We start from the raw sequence: 22845 nt of genomic DNA, 5'->3' as shown, positions 1-22845 counted from the left end.
TCACTATAGTTTTGGCATCATTCTTTGGGGTTTCCACTGCTTCAATCCACTTGGAGACATAATCCACAACTACAAGAATATATTCATTGCCAAAAGATGGTGGAAGAGGACCTACAAAGTCAATTCCCCAGCAGTCAAAGACTTCCACTTCCATTATGTTCTGCAAGGGCATTTCATTTCTTCTAGAGATCCCCCTCATTTGTTGACATTGATCACATTGAGTAGCATGTTCATGAGCATCTTTGAAGAGTGTTGGCCAAAAGAATCATGATTGTAGGACTTTGGCTTCTATTTTGTCTCTACTATAATGTCCTCCGTATGGTGAGTTGTGACAATGCCTTAATATGCTCTTAGCTTCCTCCTTTGTTACACACCTTCTCAGAAGATTGTCAACACCAATCTTGAACAAATGTGGGTCATCCCAAACATAAAATCGGGCATCATGCAAGAATTTCTTCCTTTGCTGCCAAGTCAAATCTTTGGGAATGATTCTAGCTGCCTTGAAGTTAGCTAAGTCAGTGAACCATGGCCTTTCATTTACCATAAACAGAGATTCATCAGGGAATTCATCTCTTATATCTAACTCTTTCAAAGTCACCTCTTCATTGACTAATCTTGACAAGTGGTCAGCTACCAGATATTCAGATCCTTTCTTGTCTTGGATAACTAGATCAAACTCCTAAAGCAACAAAATCCACCTAATTAATCGAGGTTTAGAGATAGCTTTATTCAGCAAATACTTGATGGCCGCATGATCAGTATAGACTGTAACTTTCGATCCCACTAAGTATGATCTGAACTTTTCCAATGCATAAACAATTGCAAGCATTTCCTTCTCTATGGTAGCATAATTAATCTGAGCATCATTTAAAACCTTGTTGTCATAGTAAATAGCATGGAAGACTCTGCCTTTTCTCTGGCCCAATACAACGCCTACATCATAATCACTTGCATCACACATTAACTCAAATTCTTGACCCCAATTTGGTGTTGTAATGACGGGAGCAGGCACTAGACTAGTCTTTAGGGTGTTGAATGCTTTCAAACAGTCGTCATCAAATAAAAACACAACGTCCTTGTTGAGCAAATTACTGAGTGGTTTGGCAATCTTTGAGAAGTCTTTTATAAACCACCTATAGAACCCAACATGCCCTAGAAAGCTTCTTAATCCCTTGACATTTACTGGAGGAGGTAGCTTATCAATCACATCAATTTTTTCCTTGTCTACTTCAATCCCCCTCACAGAGATTTTGTGGCCCAACATTATTCCTTCTTGAACCATAAAATGGCATTTTTCCCAATTAAGCACCGAGTTTGTTTCTTCACATTGTTGCAACACACGCTCTAGATTTTCTAGAAAACAATCAAAAGATCAGCTAAAGACGGAGAAGTCATCCATAAACACTTTGATACATTTCTCCAATATGTCAGCAAAAATTGCCTTCATACATCTTTGAAAAGTTGCAGGAGCATTGCAAAGACCAAATGGCATTCACCTATAGGCAAACACACCAAAGGGACAGGTAAATGTTGTCTTTTCTAGGTCATTTGGATCCACAACAATCTGATTGTAACCAGAATATCCATCTAAAAAGCAATAGAATGATTGTCCTGCCAGCCTTTCAAGCATTTGATCCATGAAGGGAAGTGGGTAGTGATATTTTCTGGTGGCATCATTCAATTTTCTATAATCAATACACATCCTCCAGCCAGTGATGGTTCTTGTAGGAATTAAATCATTCTTCTTATTCCTGATGACCATTATGCCTCCTTTCTTTGGAACCACCTGCACGGGACTAATCCATTCACCGTCCGAAATGGGATAAATGAGGCATGCTTCTAGCAATTTGAGTACTTCCTTCCGCACTTTTTCCTTCATAACTAGATTCAATCTTTTTTGTGGTTGTCTTACCGGCTTATAGTCAGCTTCCATGTTGATCTTATGCATACATTAAGAAGGGTTGATTCCTTTCAGGTCAGAAATATGTCATCCAATGGCTGCCTTGTGTTTCTTCAAAACCTTCACCAGTTGAGATTCCTCCTCCTTTCTTAGAGAATTGCTGATGATCACCAGATTTGCTTCATTTTCTCCTAAGAACACATACTTCAGATGTTCAAGAAGGGTTTTCAACTCCACTTTAGCCTTTTCTGTTGGAATGTCCTTCTTCAATTCTTCAAACACCACTTTTTTAGAAGGATTTTCCTCTACACCCTTTAATTCTTCTAAACAATTCTGCAATTATTTTTCTTCATCCGTTGTTAAACACTCCACAGTATTAGTCAGTGCTTTTTCAAGTGGGGATTGCAGTACCATGGTTCTAGCTACCATGTTTATCTCATGTTCCACCTTTTCTACTTTAAAACAGGCCTTATAGTTCCTTGGGTGCTTCATGGCTTCAAATAGATTGACTGTAACTTTCTTATCATCCACGCTCATTTCCAGATTACCTTTCTTCATATCTACCACACAATTGGCAGTTAACAAGAAGGGACGACCCAAAATTAGTGGGATTTCAACATCCTCTTCAATGTCCATGATCACGAAGTCTGTAGGGAAGGTAAAATGTCGCACCTTGACCAAAGCATCTTCTACCACGCCATAAGGCCTTGTAATAGACCGGTTTGACAGCTGCAATGTCATTCTTGTTGGCATGATTTCCAGCTCTCCAATCCTTCTGCACATGGAGAAAGGCATCAAATTAATGTTGGCCCCCAAGTCAATGAGGGCTTCCCCAACAGACACCGCACCAATAGAGCAAGGGATTGTGACACTCCCTGGATCGTAGTATTTAGGTGGAAGGATTCTCTGAATAACAACACTACAGTTTCCCTCCTCCACAATATTATCGCTATGGATATATTTGCCCTTCTTGGACAATGGGTCTTTAAGGAATTTTGAGTAGAGTGGCATTTGTTGTAGGGCCTCTCCAAAGGGGATAGTTATCTCCAATTTCTTGAAGATATCAAGGAAACGAGCAAAGTGTCATTCCATGTCTTTCTTGGATGGCACCAAAGGGTATGGTGCTTCCTTCCCTCTATATGAGACAACCTCCTTCTTCTTTTCTCTAGCCAACTCCCTCTTTATCTTCTTCTCTTCCTCATTTTTTCTTTTTTTTTCATTTTTTTCTTCTTCCTCACCATCATTTTTTTTCTCCCTCATCTGATCTTCTTCTTTTTCTTTTTCTTCTTCAACAACTAACTCCTCCTCATCACTATTCCTCCCTTCATCTTTCACCATGGTCTCCCTCTTGCTTCTAGTTATGATAGTCTGCATTCTTCTTTGGGATTTTTTTCAGTATTCGCCCCAAAACCTCCAGAAGAACTTTCAGCTATCTGCTTAGCCAGTTGTCCCACTTGAATCTCCAGGTTCCTTATAGTAGACTCTGTGCTTTTGTGATTGGACATTGAAACTTGCATGAATTGAGCCAAAGTCTCCTCCAGCTTGGTGGTCCTCTCATAAAGGCTAGGCCCTTGATTCTAAGGCCTGTTGGATGGTCCTCCTTGGTCTCTGTTGAATTGATTCCTAGGAAGAGACCTCCACTGCCCTTGATTTTGATTAAAATTTGCACCTTTCTGGTAACTTGAAAATCCACCTGCATTAAACCCTAGTCTGTGTTGATTTCCCATATAGTTCACCTCCTTTGTAGCATCATCAAGGGGTATACAACAACTAGATTCATGCACTCCTCCACATATGCTACAACCTCCAACCTGCATAACTGCTGAATGTGAAGGTTGAGTTGCTTGCAATTGGGTTGGTAGCTTACTAAGTTTCTCTGTCAATGATTCTAGCTGCTTAGCTAGCAGCTTGTTCTGTGCCAACAGTGCATCTTGTGAAGAAAGCTCTAGCAGGCTTCTCTTTGTAGGTACATGAGTCCAATCACGCAAAATAGCATGATCACTAGCAGCCATATTTTCAATAAGTTCCATTGCTTCTTCAAGAGTCTTCAATTTAATCTTTCCTCCAGCAGAAGCATCCAATAACTGCTTGGACTGCAGTCTCAAACCATCTATGAAAATGTTCAGTTGAATCGGCTCGGAGAATCCATGAGTTGGTGTTTTCCGCAGCAGGCTACAAAATCTCTTAAGCGCTTCATTCAGCCATGATATGTGCTTCAGACGCACCTACTTCAGATTCCCTTAAGTTTGGAAATGCTGAAGATGATTCAGATGATTGAGTTCCCTCCAAACTTGGTTGTGCTGTCCTTTCCTGTAAAATTTCCTTCCTTCTTTTTGCGTTGTTTCTCCTGCAAGTAGCTTCTATCTCCAAATCTAATGGAGCTAAATTTCGTGTTGAAGAATTGCCTTGCATACAAGAAGTACTAAACAAAGTAGCAGTTAACCAAATCAAGAGAAAATAAATCCTAGCTAACTATTCACAAAATCAATTAATGAATAAGGAATAAATGTTTACGAATTGAACTATACTATCTAAGTGGAAAGAAATTCCCCGACAACGGCACCAAAAACTTGTTCGTGATTCTGTTTAGCAAGTGTACCGATTCACATAAGTAGTATATTAAAACGGTAAGACCGAGTATCGTATCCACAGGGAATATGTTTCACTCAAAAAATGTATATTCTGTTAGCAAACATTTGTATACAACCAAAAGTGAAATAAATATCGAGTTGGGTTTTTGTGTTAAAATCTAGTTAACTATAAACTAAATATCTAAAGTTTGAGAATTAAAATAGTTAAGTAAAAAATGTTGGGTCATTCTACTGAATTTTCCTTGATGTTGTTATGTATTTTTCTCTATTTAATGCTATCCTAGTGTTCTTATGCTAAGAAATTACCCAAACCAAGATTCCTCGAGTGAATGGACCTAACTCTCTTCAAACCTCATCCTTGATCCTTGAACAAACTGAACCTAAAAAAGTTGCATTAAGTCTACAGTATAATATGGACTAGATCGTTGTACTTCATTCCTAGACATATAGTTTTCTAGCTTGCTCTACCAAGTTATAAGGCTTTAAAGCACTTCCCAATGCTAAAAATCCTAACTATACATACAAATGGGTGATCAAGCCACAAGCATGTAAAAATAAGCATGGATAGAAGCAATGAACTCATAAAAACAACATTAAATAGATAGTGAAAGAATATTACATCAAGGGTTCACGAGAACTTCCCAACCAAGAGGTTTAGGCTTCCATTACAAGTAATGAGCTTTCAATACAAAGAAGAATAGATTCTGAGTGAAGGAAAATGGCTAAGAAGGATTGAGGATGTCTCCTTCAACCTCTAGAACCCTAATCTCACTCTTCTAACCTAAACTCTCTTGGTGGCTCTATTTCTGTCGCTCTAGCTTCTCCCTTGGCTCTATTTTTTGACTCCTCTTTTAGTTTCTGTCAACTTCAGTGTTTTAAAGGCTACTTGGACGTTTCAAATTCTAAAGGCTCGCTTAGCGAGAGTGGCTCGCTAAGCGAGAGTAAGTGAATTTTGGCTTAGCGAGCTAGGCATGCTGTGCGCGAGAAGAGACAAATGACTCGTTGGGCAAGCTTGTGGCACTCTGGGCGAGCACATCTCTAACTGATCCTCTTCTAGGGTTTCCTAGCACGCTAAGCGAGCTGCATGCCTCGCTTAGCGGATGCCACTCGCTAAGCGCATTTGCCTCGCTTAGCGAGACATCAGCCGCTTGAACCTTCTCTCCTTTTAGCCTGAAATTGAAGTGGTTTCAACATTAATTCACAAAATGGGAGTATCTACTATATAAAATCAAACTAAACATGCAAATATGTATAATTCCTACAAAAAAACCATAAATTGGAGGAAAGATGCTAATTTTATGTAACTATTCAATACAAAAGTTAGTCGTAAATAACGACTAACATTGGGAGAGAAATTTAATTGAATTGGGAGAAGCCCAATCCAATTAAATTTTGGACCATCCTAAGGGGGAGATAAACATTTGCTTGCTACACCCTATTGTCACATCATATAGTCACACTTTGTGCATGTCCTTCAAGTTTTACATGCCTCATGACACCTATGCACACTTAGTGGAGAATCTTGGAGTTGATCTTGGATTAGTGGGCTGAACCATAACTGAAATTCACTAATCATAATTAGTGAAATTTTGGGTCCAAATTTTGTAGAAGCAAAGCTTAAAGAATTATTTTGATGATGCCAAAGAATTTTAATGATCATTCAAGATGAATTTCAAGGATGAAGAAAGCAAGATGTCAAGCAACTCAAGATAAGAATTAAGATAGACTCTTAGAAAAGTTTTTGAAAAGCACAAATGATTGGCCAAGTGAGTTTCTATCTTAACAAAAACTTTTCCAAGCATTTTACTCTCTGGTAATCGATCACCAGAGGTTGTAATCGATTACTAGTGGCCACAAAGCTTTCTGGAAATGTTTTCAAAGTTATTTTCAAAGTTGTAATCGATTACCAAAACTATGTAATCAATTACCAATGCTTTAAAACAGTTAAAAATGATTTTGTAAGTGTGTAATTGATTACACATCATATGTAATAGATTACCAGAGCTTTTGAACATTGGACATTTGAATTTTGAATAAAATTAACTATGTAATCGATTACGCCAATGCTGTAATCAATTACTAGAGAGGATTTTCGAGAAAATCTGCCAACCGTCACAATTTTTCATTAGATTTTTGAATGTCCATCAAAGGCATTTAAATAGGTGACTTGGGCATGAATTTTCTTTAGAGTTTTCATTGTTCATAAAAGACATAATCCTCTCAAACAAAAATCTCTTATCTTCAAAAATTCCTTGGCCAAACACTTGTGTTATTCAATAAGGAATTGAGGGCTTCATTGTAACATCTGTCTCTTTCAAGAGAGATCATTTCTTCTTCTTCTTCTTACTTCTGGAAAAAGGGCTAAGAGACTGTGAGTCTCTTGTTGTAAAGCATCTGAGCACAAAGGAAGGGTTGTCCTTGTGAGTTTTAGAAGGTGTAAAGGATTTGTGAGATAGTGGAACTCCCAAGTGGATTTCTTGGGGACTGGACGTAGGCAACAGACTTTGCCGAACTAGTATAAAAATTGTGTTTGCACTTTCTCTTCCCTTAAACTCTTTTATTTATTGTTGCTTATTGTTTCTATTCAGTAAGTTTAATTTGAATTATTATTTAGGAATTCATTTTAAAAGGAATCTTGGGACTTGGGTTAAAATCAAAGTAGAATTTTTTAATTGGGGAATAGTTTGTGATATCTTAATTCAACCCCCCTTCTTAAGATATCTGAGGCCACTTGTCTAACAAATTTGGCTCCACAAATTCAAATTCAAATTCAAGTGAAATTTGAATAGAAATTCAAATTTCCCTCTAATTTTGTATGACACTTAGGCTATAAATAAAGACCTTGTGTGTGCATTTTTTCAACTTTGATCATTTGAGAAATTACATTTCAAAGTTCAGACCTCATTTGAGGCATAAATTTCGTGCCCCTTTTCTCCCTCTCCCTCCATTCATCTTCTCCGACCTTCAAGCTCTTATCCATGACTTCCTATAGTGGTGAGCTTGTTCTTGACTCATCTTTTCCTTGAAGTGGCATCTCCAATCACCTTTCCTCCTTCTCCATTCTATTGTCATTGATCTTCAAGAAGCAAGAAACTCCATTGATGAAGAAGATCCAAGGCCTACAAGGTTCACATGGAGCTACATCATTTTGAGATGTCACATTTTGGACTTCAGGCTATTTCAAATGCTAATGAAATGTTTCTCAGTGAGCAGCTCTTGGATTCAGAAATATTAGCTGGACTAGTTATTGCTGTAATCATGGATGGGTCCCGAACATTCCTTATTGATATTCAATTATTTTCTTTAGTGCTTTCATTATATTAAATATTTTAAGTTGTCAAGCATAGCATGAATTTCTTAATATATTTGGTAGTTATACAAGGGTATTATCATCCTTTTGTTGAACTGAAAGATTGTTCTTTTCTTCTTCTTTTATATCATAATGAACGTGTTTTCCTTTTCTTTTCGACATGCTGAATCTGATAGTGTTGTTGTATCAGGACTCGGGTGGTTCAGAAGCTGATCACGACTGTTGACTATAGAAAACAAATTGCAATGCTGAGGTCTACCATTCGATCTGGTTTTCTTGCTCTTATTCAAGATCTGAATGGGAATCATGTCATACAGCGTTGCTTTGTAAAGATAATGAGGTATAACACTTCTCTCTTTTTCTTGCAATTTTATTGTAGGTTTATTTTCCCATTATTCACTAACTTCAACATTACATTGCCATATAGTTATTCCATACTATTCAATTAAATGTATAAGAGAACAAGAACAACCATTAGCTATCCACTTTACAATTTTGTTCAAAGATGAATCAAGGTATCATTACACATGATGACACAAAATGGTCTTTAGTCAACACTACTTAGAGCAAAGGGCATTCCTGTTTTTATTAATGTTTCATAAACTGGTTCATTCATGTTTTTGTGAAGCGTTGGCTTCTTATAGTGTGAGCTCTCCTGCCTCTTTTGATCATTTGGTGTCAACCAGATGAAATATATTTCACAAAAGGGTCTTAAATCTTTCACCTTGTTGAACCTTTTTTAATTGCATGGTAATCTCCCAATCTAATTTATATACTTCAGAATATCCTAACTTTTCAAACTAATTTCATTATTCAGCAGTTCCTAAATTTGTTGGATACTTCATCTCTTGGATTTTTATATTCACAAGCCTATGTTTATCTTTGGTCACTTTAGAAATTTCTAAAAGGTAAGTCAATTGTGGAAGGAACAAAATTCACCATCTATTGAGGGGTACTATCTTATGACCATAATGGTTTCAAAAAGTTAGTAATAAATTCGGGTGATCCTTTTCATTTTGTGCCAGCCTCTAATAAATTAAATTATTTGACTCATTGCCACTAAGATTTCTCTGTTTCATTTATTATTTACCATGATAAATATTAATTATAACGTAGGTACTGCAGAGTGACTAGTCCGTATGTTTTTAGGTGATGGTAGATGTTGGTTATACTCCTTTGATCTGCTACCAAAAGAACCTGCAAGATCAAAAGAAAAACAGAAAAACACAGCAAAGCAATATCAAGAATCTACACCATGAGTTTACGTGGTTCGAAAATGTGCCTACATCCACGGGAAATGCAGCTCTTCATTATCACATTGATCATGAACAATTTCAAGTTCAATACAATCAGCAGCTAGCTTTGATCTCTCTTGGTTTCTCTTTCCAAAACCTCTTTCAATCTCTTAACTCTCTTTCTTTATTGAACTCTCTGTTTTTCTACAACTACTCTGATTTCAGCCTCTCTAAAACTATGTCTGCATTACATGATCAAGAATATATATACACTCTAGATGCTAGTCCTAGGAACAAAGGCTATACTTTGGTGTCAAAACCAATTCAGTTATAATAACTGAAAACAGTTATGACAACACCACTTAACACCTTCACACTTGTGTCATTTGTGATTTTGAGTCACACACCACAGTAGAGAACCAAACTTTATCTACTCTAAAATCCTCAATGATAAAGAATTTTGAGAAGATATTCTGAAATCTTTATGGAGTTCAAATGGATATATTATTGTAGTCTTGCATATCTTGAATTTGGTAGACTTCTGTACTCTGGGTAACAACCTTGTTAAAATTTACAAACATTGAGTTTTAACAATTTCTTTATGAATTAAATTGAGTAAGTCATTTTCTTTGAAGAAGCTACGTGAGATAGAAACATCATTGAAATTATATTGGTGAAAGTTGGAATGTAGATAAAAATAGAGAAAAAGACCTAGGGTTGATATCAAGACTGAGGCCTGACTTTGAAATTAAAGAAGCTACCCCAAAGAAGCAGAAGCAATGAAATTGTAAACATTCAAAATCCCCCGATTATCAGATTAAACCTCCTTGCTCTTTCACCCCAAAAGAAATTGAGTACCTGATTGATCGCATACAAAATGGTGGAAGTGAAGTTGTTGAGGCGAACATTTATCTTAATTACTAACATTCCAAACATCAATCATTACCCATGTTTCCTTCATCCATCAACTGTGAGGGTCTTGATGATCAATGTATAGCATCTGTTGACTTAAATAATATCTGAATGAGAGTGAGAGATAACATAAACTGGTTCTGTGGGAAACTTTGGTCTTCCACCCAAGTGGGAGAGGTATAAACTCTATCTGAATATGGGTTTGCTTAAGCTTAACATGATTCAAATTTCACGTGGAGGCAGATTACTTTGCTCCAATCCTCTTTACATTTATTTATTTTACTCGGTAGTTTACAATTCCAGTGAGCACCTAGTCAATATATTGACCTAGTGGCTTTTGCCAGACCTAGTGGCTTGCCTGCAAAATTCTATGTGAAAAGCTTTGCTTATGCAGGGAAACTTACACTTGAGTTTTTATGTTTGAAAGTATTTACTAATCTATCTTGGTGGATTGCATCAGTTTGCAGCTATTGACTTTAACTTCGTGTTGTACATGATTCCTCCATTGTTATGGATTATCTATATACATCAACATTTTGACTTAAACTTCACTGCAACACTGAAGTATTGGCAATCCGACAGAAGTCTGATGGTGTCACCATTAATATCAAGAGCTTAAATCAATTTGAAACTTTGGAATTTGATAAGATCATAATCTCTGGTTCATTTCCATTAAAATGTAGAAGAACTTACATATCGCTGACTTCAATTTGCATAGGTATGTAGAATTCTTACTGCTTCATATTTATGCAAGGTATTTCTTTTATCCAGCTTGAAACTTGATTAAATAAGTCTTGTGGCAAAGTGTGAAACATAAGTAATGGATGCAAGTGACCTTGAAAAGGATTTGTTCAGCAAAGTAGAGATAAATGACTACTACACCACTGTTTTAAAGATTAAATAACTAGAACACTTGCCTGTTGGATTATATTATTTTAGTGAATATATGGAAGATCGTAGCACAATTGGACATCCAGTTGCAATGCAGAGATTTTATGCTGACACTAATATATTATGGTCCTATGGAAACTTTGTTGATATTAAGGGACCAACAGTCATGAAGATCATGACAATAGAAGCCATTGGGGGAGAGGTTGACATGGGGTATCTAGGCACTCTGAATGTAGTTGTGTTTAGATATTTGGAACAATTATTAATTTTATTATGACTCTTTGGGTGTGTGTTGGGAAAAATTCAAGTCCCACATTGGTTAAAAATAAAGTCAAATTAGAATATATAAATGAGGGACAATCCTCACCCCTATAGCTAGCTTATGGGATTGTCCTCTTCGACATCCTGGCAAGTTCTTAAATAGAGTTGCGTTCATTTTTAGTTCTTTGGATTACACAAACTTAAAAATTACATTAATAATGATTTATAATTAAATGATAATGTAAACTTTTTGTGATAAAAGATATGTTAGCAAGTTATCCCAATCCCAAGAGCTTACGTTTTAGTAGGGGTGGGTAAACGGGTCTAGGTTCATGGACTGACTCGGGGGACTCGCGGTCCGTGCGGGGGTTACGGATCAATTTTTTTAAACGGTCCATAGTTATGTCATATTTTTTGGCCCGCCCCATTTAACCCGCGGGCTATGCGGGTTTGGCCCGCGGGGTCCGCGGGTTGCCTACAGCCCGCATTAGGTTTAATTTGTGTGATTCTGACTCAATTATATTAGGTTTGATTTTCTCTTTTTCACTTTAAACTTTTTTTTAAATAACAGATAAAGAAATATATTAGATAAGATAAAGATATAAATATAAAAATAAAATATTTAAATTAAAAGATGATAAAGATAAAAAAGGATAAGTTAAGAAAAATAAAAGATAACAAAAATAAAAGATAAGTGATAACCTCCTAAAAATCTTCTTTTTTTGATATTTTCTCGATCTTTTTCTCTTTTAATCTATCATTTTCATATCTAAAAGTCATAAATAATAAAAATATCAATTCTTATCATTTAAGCCAAAAGTAATTGTTAAATAAATATTTTTAAAGATATTTCAATATATTTTTATTATAAAAAATAGTTCATATCATATTTAGTAGTTGTAGCAGGCTAAAAACATTTTTTCTCTTCACGTGTGCTTAACAAATATCGAACTAGGCTTCTTGTTGACAATATATACTAAAAATTGGTTACTAGTATTTGATATGCAGGGTAAATAATATGTAATCATTATTGTCTTTTAATCACTTAACTTGATTTTATTCTAATATTTATTATTATTTCGAGTTTTAGGAAAAGAAGATGAAGATATGGAGATGGAGAAGACTCAAGCTACTTCAAATATGAAATCATTTGTTGTTGGAGATGTTTAAATTTCATATTTTAGATTTATTTCTTGGATTTTCTTTTGTTAAGACATTATTTATTTTATTGATGTAATTGACTAATTATTGAGATTTTATTTACATTTGTATTGAACTTAATTTGATTGTATTATATTTTTATTAAAATTAAAATTCTTTTAAAACTAGGCCCGCGGACCGGCCCGTTTGACCCGCGGGACAGGGACAGACCAATTTATTTGATCCGTGTAAGAAACGGGGCGGATTGGACCGATCCGCTACCAATGCGGGCTTATGCGGGCGGGCCTTACGCGGGGTGGACCAGCCTGCTTACCCACCCCTACGTTTTAGGTGAAGAAATGGATTCAGTTGCTTTACTTCTATCGGACAATGCATCATTAAGTTGAGCCTCCAAACTCTATATTCTGCTTTGATTTAGCTTCTTGCTCAAGGCCTCATTTAGAATGGTCTAAGTGTGATCTCTCCATTTACACATTAATTTGACTGCACTTTCATAAACGTGCAATGAATTTCAGGAAGCATTGTCTAAGAGCAATGAGATTTTTTAAACATTCAAACAAGAGATTGAGAAGGTAAACATAATTTATCTTATATCTTTTATTTGTTCAAGACTCGGTCATTTTTGCTGAATCATATCTTGGGTGAACTCTAAAGTCCTCTGCCTTTTTCTTTCTTGTGGTTAACAATCAGATGGCAAAATCAATCAAGGAACTCAAGAAGGAGAATCAATTCTTGAAGAGTAAATCTGAGAAGTCTGATGTCACACTCAGAGTTAGTTGATGAGGTCTTGACCATAAGAATTAAGAAAGAGAAACATAGATAAAGAGATTAATTGGTCTCAATTGTATTAGTCTCATAGGATATGCTTATACATTTTTTTCCCGTGCTACTTAATTTATTATTAATATACTATTATTTGTTTTGTTTGATGAGTTTTTCTTGCTCCACCAGGTCAGAAATTGGGTACCGGTTTCATCCCACCTTATTTGGCACCCTCCACAATTGGAACAATAGTTTTGAAGGGTGTAAACTATGCCTCTGGCGGAGGTGGAATTCTCAATTTCACTGGAAAAGTCTTTACGAGTTTTTGCTTCAGTTGCAATTATTTAAGATGTGATAATTATCTAGAAACTATTAGTTAGTCCTAGATCATCACCCATTCATTATTCCAAATAATCTTTATTAATTTCCGACTATATAATAATTTCTTTGGTTATTTCTCTAGTAGAATAATAACAATATGCATGCAAATATGTGTGATGGGATTGATAGGGTGGTCGACTGAACTTCGACGCACAGATAGATAATTTTGCAAAATACTAGTCAAGACATCATATCCAACATTGGTGCTCCTGCGGCTCTTTATCTACTCAAGAGGGCATTGTTCACCGCTACTTCGCACCAACACTCACATTTTCCGAATATTATTTAACCTTTTGTCATGAATATTATTTATATATACTTTGATTTTACCACTTATTTTTGTTATGCTTCTAGCTGAAGTACTATTCTAGAACTCTTTTATGTGGCTTTGGTTTTGTGAAGTGTTTTTTTTTTTTTTTGTTGAGAATTGAGACATTGTCTTCGTCATTTGTTTTGTGCTTAATAGGAGTGTGTTTATATATTAATACAGGTAACTAAAGAATGCCTAGATAAAGCAATATCAATATGTGCACCAGGAGTGAAGTTCAAGAAAATTGGCAAAAGAATTCAGTAAGATGTCCCCCTTCCTCATTTGTTCTCTCTCCTGTTTCCTCATTTTCCCTATACTGCAGAAAGCCAGAAACCCTCGGGCAATAAGATGAGGTGTAGTAAAAAAAAATTATTGCATTGCTTTAGACTCAATTTTCACATTTTAACCTGTTAGTAGTCGCCAAAGAACCATTTTTTCCCACTCTTGAAGGTTTTTAGTTCCTATAATGAATTTAGGTAAATTAGTTTTATTAATTTTTTCCCACTCTAATTAGATTTTTTTTTATTAATTTTATTTTTTATAGATATTTTTTTTAATTAAAAATAAGAATAGTAAGCAAGTCCAGTTAGAACAAAGGTAAAAAAAGGTATCATAAAAATGATTGAAAAGGGTAAAAAAGGAAATATATTAACATAATAAGGATGGAATTCAAAGAAAAAAGGTGTCAAGCAAACTAAGCAATTACCTCATTCATATTAATATGAGCTAGTAGTTGATGACTAAAATTCAAATAAATTTTGATTGTTGATTATATAATGATTCATAATTAACGTCTTCTCTTTTCCTTGCAGTGATCATGCAAATAAATATCGTTATGGTGTTTTCCGACAGTTTGTTGGCATGGAGTTGAACGTGTTTTTCATGTTGATCCCATTATTCTTCACTATAGTAATTATCTTTAACTATATTCTTCTGTCATTATTAGATCTACATCAATTCTATACTAGCAACAAACATGTGCTTAGATTAGTCAATATTATTATGGCTTAAGGAATATTGAAGTCAGTGTGTTTGTTAATTTTAGAATTTTCCTGGGTAAATTAAGGGTAAAGCTTTGTTAATTATGGCCTATGGGTTATGGTGGATAGGATAGGCAATGACAGGAGTGGTATGAGAGTTAGCTACTTGGCCTTGATCTGGGCCTTCCGAATTACGATTTTTGGCTTGATGGGGTTTATGAATAAAATGAAACCCAATTAATGATATAAACAATATTTTGAATATTACAATTAGGCCTGTAATCATAACTTAAATGAAAATAAACATTTTTGGCAGTAAAATACATATTGCTTGAACTAGGATCTCAGAGCTAACTTGACAATAAAACACCTTAGCTGTGTATTCAATTCATATTGAATAAGCTCATTTTCATCAATTAAAAATTAATTTATAGTCAATTTTTTTTTTTATTTTCTTTAAAAAGACATTCTAAAATGATTCTTTGAAAAACCTTATTAAAAAATCTATAGTTTAAAAAACATTTTTGTTAAGAAAAAGATATTTTAAGACGGTTTTACGTCTTAGAAGCTTCACTTTTTAATACGATTTTTCTTCGAAATCATCTTAGAAACTTTCATTTTTTAAAAAAGAAAACAATTTTTAAGACGGTTTTTGACAAAACTGTCTTAGAAATTGGACCTTTTAAAACGGTTTAAAAATCACCGTAAAAAGTGTTTTTTAGTAATAAATCTAAATTAATTATCGTGTTTTGAATATTTTAGAGCTACTAAACATTTATATGGCATTCTTAGTTAAGAAGCATAATTGCCAAAAACTATATGATTTCTAGGAAGCAATATTATTTGTTGGGTTGAAAAAAAATCACACACCAAACATCATTACGGATAAAACTGGTTGTAGTTGTAGTAGGGCAAGCATATTTATTTTTAAAGTAACCATCATAATTAAGGTTTTTAATTCTATACTAGGACTTCAAGATATTTTTACAAATTTCAACCCTTTAGGTTGACTTTGTTGGGAAGAAATAAAACTCAAGACAATATTCTCTATATCTTTAGAGATTAGTCTCATAATTTACAACTATTAAAATATCTTACTTTTAGGAAAAGAATGTTCTGTTCTCCTTATTTCATATAATTGTATGATGTCAATAATTATCCATAAATACTTTGGCCTTCAAATAAAATAACATTAAGTAATTAAATAAAATAACATTGAATAAAATTAAACAATTATTTTTTTTCATTAATTAATAAATAACATTAAATAAAATAATTGTTTCGATGCACTTTTTTATCTGTGTATGATAAGACAAATAAAATAATTGCGCTTTCAAACACTAGTTTATTACATGTTATTCTAGTGTTTAAGATTCCATACTATCTCTCCAAAAAAATGATTCCATATATCTTTGTTAAAAAAAATCCATACTATCTCTAATTAATGATATGTTTGGTAGGGTGAACAGAAAGTGAAAAAAAAAATTAAAATTTGAATCGGACGAAGAGTGAAAAAAAGAAAGAAAGAAAACTGGATGTTACATAATATATTTATGTAGTATCACTACAAAAAAACTACACATTGTTTTCTAAATATTCTTAAAAGCTAGGGGTGTTTAAAGGCTGGATTCGGTCAATCAAAATTCTACAAGTTGCGTTCAGTTGGGTTTGTGTTTTTTTTTTTTAAAAAAAAAAATTCAATCCAAATTAATGCATTTATAACTTATCCAATTGGTTTGGATTTGATCGGGTCAACAAGTCTAAAACTTTAAAAGTGTGTTTGGATAGAGAATTTTAATTAAGAAAAGTAATTTATTAGAGAATTTAAATTTCTATAATTTAGAATTTATTGTTTGGATGCTTTTTATGAAGAATTTAAAATTTTAGAATTTTAAAACAAAATTTTAAATAACTAAAAATCTGGAATTTCAATTTCCTTCTAAAAAGTGAGAAATTGAAATTCTCTTCTTACATTATTCTTCAAGAAATACCGTCCGAGCTCCTAAAATATCGATCGAGTGTGAACATAGAAGAACACGTATAAGTAGCACACCAACCATATCTTCTCTTTTTTTTATCCATTTTTTTTCATCCTCATAATTTTAATTTTTTTATCCAAACACAAAATTTTGAAAATAAAGGAATTTCAATTGAAGTATTTGAAATTCTTAGAATTTAAAATTTCTCAAAATTTTAAATTTTTTCATCCAAACATACTCTAAAGGTAATTGATATTTTCACTTTCCATTCTTTATTAATGTACCTCTTTCCAGAATTAGTTTTTGAAATGTGTTAAAAATTTTGGAAACTAATTTCTAGAAGCCAAACACACACATTGAGCTGTTCGAAAGAAGCTGATTGGAAACAAAAGAAGAAGTAAATCAAAGCACTTGAAAGCTTGAATTTCAAAGAAATATTATAAGTCATACTTGGCCAATTCATTAGTCATCGCACCCCTTTCTTGAAAATGTGATTTCATTGCTGAACATGCTTTTACTTCTTGCATCCCATTTTATACTTCCTGCACCATATAGGAAACTTGAATTGACAAATATTTCCTTCCCTTCCTTGCCTTCAGCAAACCTCTGTCACCCAACATCTTCCATATAGCCAGCACCACCACCTAACCAGGAACACGACTAGATCCGCCACCCACGAACCACTCAAACTCTATAGCACCACCATCCTTCTCCCTAATCCAACTGCATACAAATCTACCATCACACACAATTGCACATGCACAACCACCCACGCATACCCTTTTTTCTGGAAAAACATTTTTGGCATGAACTTTGATCTTATATTCTTATCCTAAAAATCTTTTTTAACCTTACATATGACAAATCCAAAATAATAATAATAATCAATGGGTCAACGAGTCAGTTTCATGAGTCAACAGTTGATAGGTGACCTAAACTCGTGAACACTCCTACTAAAGTTACACAATATATGTATTTATCATTATGAGAGAACTACAGTGTTGCCCAATTGACACTAAACTGACACTAATCTTAAAAAACAAAAATAAAATTTATTAGTGATACATACAAATTAGTGTTAGCTAGTTAGTGTTAACCAACCAACTAATTTTAATCTTTTTTTTAGTTTGTGTTATCCACGACTGACAGTACTAAAATTTTAAAATATTTATTAGCATGGACCATACATTAATTAATAATTTAATATATATATATATATATATATATATATATATATATTTTACTATTAGAGTTGATTAGGTTGACACTTATTTCTAGCAACATTAGTGACAACCTGACTTACTCTAGTTTTTCATCTAAAGTGAAAATGAATCATCTCCCTCATCTTCATCATCAATTTGAAAATTCTGAAGTTCCCAATTTCTTCTCCCCCATATATTCCTCTTCCCTCACGTTGTTGCCCTCCCTTATATTTCTTCCCTTTCACTTTCTTTCTCGCTTTCTCTAAAGACTCCAAACTCTCCAACATACATTTTTTCAATAATGGCGTGGTGGTGTGACCTAGCATACGACGCCCAAACCTCCAACATGATGGGGTCTTCTTTGTGTTGGCAGTGCTGATTCAAGAGCACCTGTCGATGGCAACGTTTGATGACTTTGATGCAACTAGGGAGAATGGCGACATGAGGGATTGAAAGCTCCAATAAGAAAGCGAGAGATGTGTTAATGTGTACATTCAGTATTTTCAAACATCTAGAATGGTTATCAGTGACATGAAAATTTCCTCTATTTTTTTGTGTTGCAAGTGGATGAGGATTTGACAAGAAGAGAAAGGGAAAAAATGGGATCAAGAGGAAGAACAGGGGTAGCAACAATGGTAGAACTTTATTTTGTGTTGTGTTTTTTTTTAGTATTAGCATAAAGTTGGTCAAACTAAAAATGACGACTTCTTTTGATTGACATAAACACATTTGAGTCAATTTTCTTTGTGACAACTTTGAGGTTCTCGCTTGATTGACTAAAAAATAGTGATTAGTGTCAATTTTGATGAATAGTATTGACTCATGACCTACAATGATTTATGTTTTTCTAGTAGTGGTATGAGGGAATTCAAAGTAAGTGTAAATTACCAAAGACACAAGATTTAATTTTCAATTCTCATATAGTTATACAATTACAGGTTGAAAGAGAAAAATATTCATCTACATGAGTCACAATTGGTCTCATCAAGAAAGGGGAAGGGGAAAAAACAAAACTCTATAAAAAAACAGATGGAAGAAAGCGAATATTAAGAATAAAGAAAATGGAGCGTTATTTACAGCAGAGTAAGAAGTTTCTCAGCTACAATTTTCTTGCACAAATGATTAATATTGTGACTTCAATTGCAGGGAAGTTTCATTAAGAAAACCCTTTCCCTATTCCGATGAGCTTATTTTCAACCCTGGACATATAAAGACTAGAAAATGATAAGATATAAAGCAACCCTAATCAAGTTTTTGAAAGAAAAGTTGTTGCAAGGCTCCAATCAATTTAGACTTTTCTTGAGATACCCCTTGACATGAGGAAAGCAATTTGTTGAAAAAGGTAATAATCTTGTGTACTTGACTTTTGTTTTTGATATATAACCAAATTACCAAACATTGAAACCAATAGAAGAAATCATTATCTTTGACAGTTGACACACTACTATCTTACTAATTAATCACTGGCCCTCGTATGATAATAGGGAATTTTAATTTGATGACATTTATTTCAAGGGAATGATTGTTAGTGGGCAATGTTTGTTTTGAAGCACGTATGATATCCCAACAACCTGATAGAATTCTTTTTTTTATTTTTAGAAAGAAATATATGTATGATGGGTTTATGTGTTGAACCTTGGTGTCATGGACCCATTTGGTTTTGTGATGATCGAATGGTGGTTGTGATATAATTCTTGTGTATATACAACGACAAGCTATTATATAACCAACATTCCAGATTAGTTTAACTAATGCAATCAGGATGGTCCATATTTTAAAGGGCAATAATACTTGCATACTCATCCAGTCATCCCTCAGCATTGTTCAAACCAAAGACATTGTAATTTCATTTTAACTATGTGCACACTTCAAACATAGTAAGACGCTATTCATTACATCTTAATCAGAATTATTTTTTTGCTAGCTGGTTTTAACTCCTTTTCTAATGAAAATAAACTTATATGGGTAACTTATATGGGTAACTTTTTAACCACACTTGTGGTGTGCATATATGGAATGTAAAGAAATGGATTTTTTTTTTTGGTTACGAATTAAAAATTTAAATGAGTTGGATTTCGAAAATTTATCGGATATGTTGGATTCACTAAACACTTGTAGAAATAATTAGTGATTGTCCATCAACAAAATCATTAAACAATTGAAATACAGTAGTTAATATTAAGTTTTATTGTTAATGCTTAAAATAAAATAAAACTGGATAAATTGCATCATTTTCTATCTAATTTATTTCTGTAGTGCGAACATAGTGTGGATTGGACCAATTAAATTTCTTAACAATTAATGTTATCGATTCGCACGGATAAAAGAATATCGTGAATTGGACCACTTAGGCTTAAATTAATTCTTGCATGTTTATATACACCGCAACTTATTTTATACATCTGGAGTGAGACTTTATAGTTCTCCAATAAAAATATTCAAATACTGGAATAATAACTTTATTTTATTCCATTATGCTCTGCTTCATTCCATTTCATATTAAAAATCACTATACCGTGCCTAGTAAGGGAATTTAAATAAACATTTGATGTATAAGGATAAGCAATAATTGAAGAAGGTCGTGTTCAAAAGTGTAATGAACGATAGTTAACAATAAGAAATTAATGTTGAATGAACTGCAAAACATAGCTGTAGACTTCACTATCACTCAAATTTAGCAAATGAATATATCCTCACGTATAGGCATAGCTTCCAATTTATCACATTGTGTATATGATATTATTTCATAAAGGACCACGTTGCTTTCCGCAAGGCACTCTTGGATTCACTCATAAAAAAATAGCATCAATTCATGCATTGGTTATTCTGTTGTGGTCCACTAATTATACCTTGTATCGTAATGCCATATCCTTTGCTTTGTTCTATTCTCACTTTCTCAGCGAACACAGGAAAGTAGCTAGGAAGAAAACAATGTCACATGTTCTGAATTGTGACAATTCTGAAATAAAAAATTCCACATAAAGTTCACGGGGAGGAAAAAACAATGCCAGAAAAAAGATAAAGAAAAAAAGAAATTTAATCTCATAAAAATTACCGCAATATGTTGTATGTACGTAGAACCACACATTCATTATTTCTCACATGCACAAATAGTTAAATATACCAGGTGGCTCCGATGACGATGAGTGTATTGATATTTTATTTTATACTATTAAATAACAATTTTTTATATTAAACAATTAAATTATATTTAAACTTCTAATTTTAATGATTGGGGGCAAAAGAAAACGAGATTTAAGTTCTCGTGTGGAAAAATGAAGAATAACATAAAATGGAGAAAAACATTTAGAGTGAAATTCCGCCTTAGAAGATCAAATAATTCCCTGAAGAATTTAGGTTTGGTTATTAGACAACTCTTTTGGCTAGTTGAAACATATTTTTAGCCCCTTCGACGTTATATTCAATTTCTTTATTTTAGTCTTTATATTAAATTTAACCCGTGTGCATATAACTATTTTCAATTTGGTCATCACTGTTGTTATTATACTAATGTTGTTTTCAGTTAAAGCACAATGAAGTCTACATATACTAGAAATATTATCTTTTTAGTTTTCAATTGATTTTTTTACTTCATAGTAGTTTGATATCAATTTCAGTGTTACAATAATATCATATGGGATACATCACATGAAAAAAAAATTGTACATTAGATTTTTTTATATAAGAACTAAATTAAAATTTAGTTAATTAAATATATAAAAATTAATAAACTATATAGGAAAATTATCACACAGTTGCCCTTAATTGTACTACTAAAATTATACGAGTAAATAACAAATTTATGTTTAAAGTAATTTGTACTCCTGCATCCTTGTCCTAGGATGTTTTACATATATTAAGAAAAATAATAAATAGATAAAAGAGAATAATAATTTTATAAAATTAATCTTATTCATCATTAATTTATTGATAAATTTTTTGTCCACAGTTAATATTATAAAAAATATAAATAAAAAAGATAATTAATATTATTGAAAAATTTAAATAATAATTATTTTAGAACAATTTTCTTCCTCCTATATAATAATTATAGTGAGATGCAGAAAATAGTATATATATAAAACAATAGTTAGAGATTTCAATAAGTATACATTCAAATAATATACTCTCACGTGGTAGACAAATGATTTGTCTTTTAGCGTCTTGAATCTCTACATGATTAATATAATGAACAACACACAAGCCCACTGAATCACCGACTGGCGTGGCATTAAAATATTTTGCTATTATTAAAGTGGGGATTTATCTAATTTTAGGAACTCAAAATGATACGTATGAGTTATGGGTGTCTGCTACATATTTTGATTTTTCATATCCTATGACATATTTTTAAGTCAACTGCCAGTGCCATTACATGAAATATACGAAAAAGAAGAAAACAGATTATATAATTAGTCCGCTTAATCGCTTAGAAGATTTGGCTCAAAATTGTAGTATAAAAGTATAATATGATTTGAGATGAACTAGTATTATGTAAGATGAGGGCATTTATTTTTATTTGTTTATTTTTAAACTATGTAATTAAAATCTTTGCTCTCCAATCAAACAGATAACATGGAAAAATACTCCTCTCCGAGTATTGGTGGGTCTCACAAATTACATGTGTCTTTCTCTCTCTTATTACCGGTGTCTTTCCCATTAACTGTTGAAGATCTAAACTCGGTAACATGAGGGTATGACAGCAGATATCCTTTTATTCAGAAGTTGAAAATCTTTCTAGAATCTGATTTTTTTGACCCACTTTTAATAATCAAAATCTGTATATTGGCTCGGTATTTGGTTGGTGGACAAGTCTATTCTAGCATGTTATAATGATGTGTATTCAATAGTGGGAAGCAAAAGATAATGTTCACTACCATGTAAATCTAGCATGACCCTCTTTGTCTCTCTCTATCTCTCTACATTACATAGATGTATAAATTTTAACCCCTCACATTGAAATCTGACAC

At 33.2% G+C, this 22845-nt stretch overlaps 1 protein-coding gene across 1 annotated transcript; it reads right to left on the bottom strand.

The window, feature by feature from the left end:
* Positions 1-1987: 1987 nt before the first annotated feature.
* On the bottom strand, positions 1988-2911 carry LOC102664944 (uncharacterized). Its single transcript, XM_006603168.1, has 2 exons — positions 2312-2911; positions 1988-2233 (listed from the first exon to the last, which is right to left on the bottom strand). Exons 1-2 carry the CDS (start codon positions 2909-2911, stop codon positions 1988-1990), a joined length of 846 nt encoding a protein of 281 aa, XP_006603231.1.
* Positions 2912-22845: the final 19934 nt, after the last annotated feature.

Source organism: Glycine max, chromosome 18 (assembly GCF_000004515.6).
Source record: "Glycine max cultivar Williams 82 chromosome 18, Glycine_max_v4.0, whole genome shotgun sequence".
NCBI lineage: Eukaryota > Viridiplantae > Streptophyta > Magnoliopsida > Fabales > Fabaceae > Glycine > Glycine max.
Note: the sequence above shows the minus strand (reverse complement) of the source record. Positions and strands in the feature narration are given on the sequence as shown.

What these genes read in the sequence shown, in the direction of transcription:
- LOC102664944 (XM_006603168.1), bottom strand. Translation starts at nt 2,911, where the DNA reads ATGCCACTCTACTCAAAATTCCTTAAAGACCCATTGTCCAAGAAGGGC. An exon ending in ACATGGTAGCTAGAACCATG is followed by an intron (nt 2,234 to 2,311) that starts GTACTGCAATCC and finishes AAATAATTGCAG; the next exon opens with AATTGTTTAGAAGAATTAAA.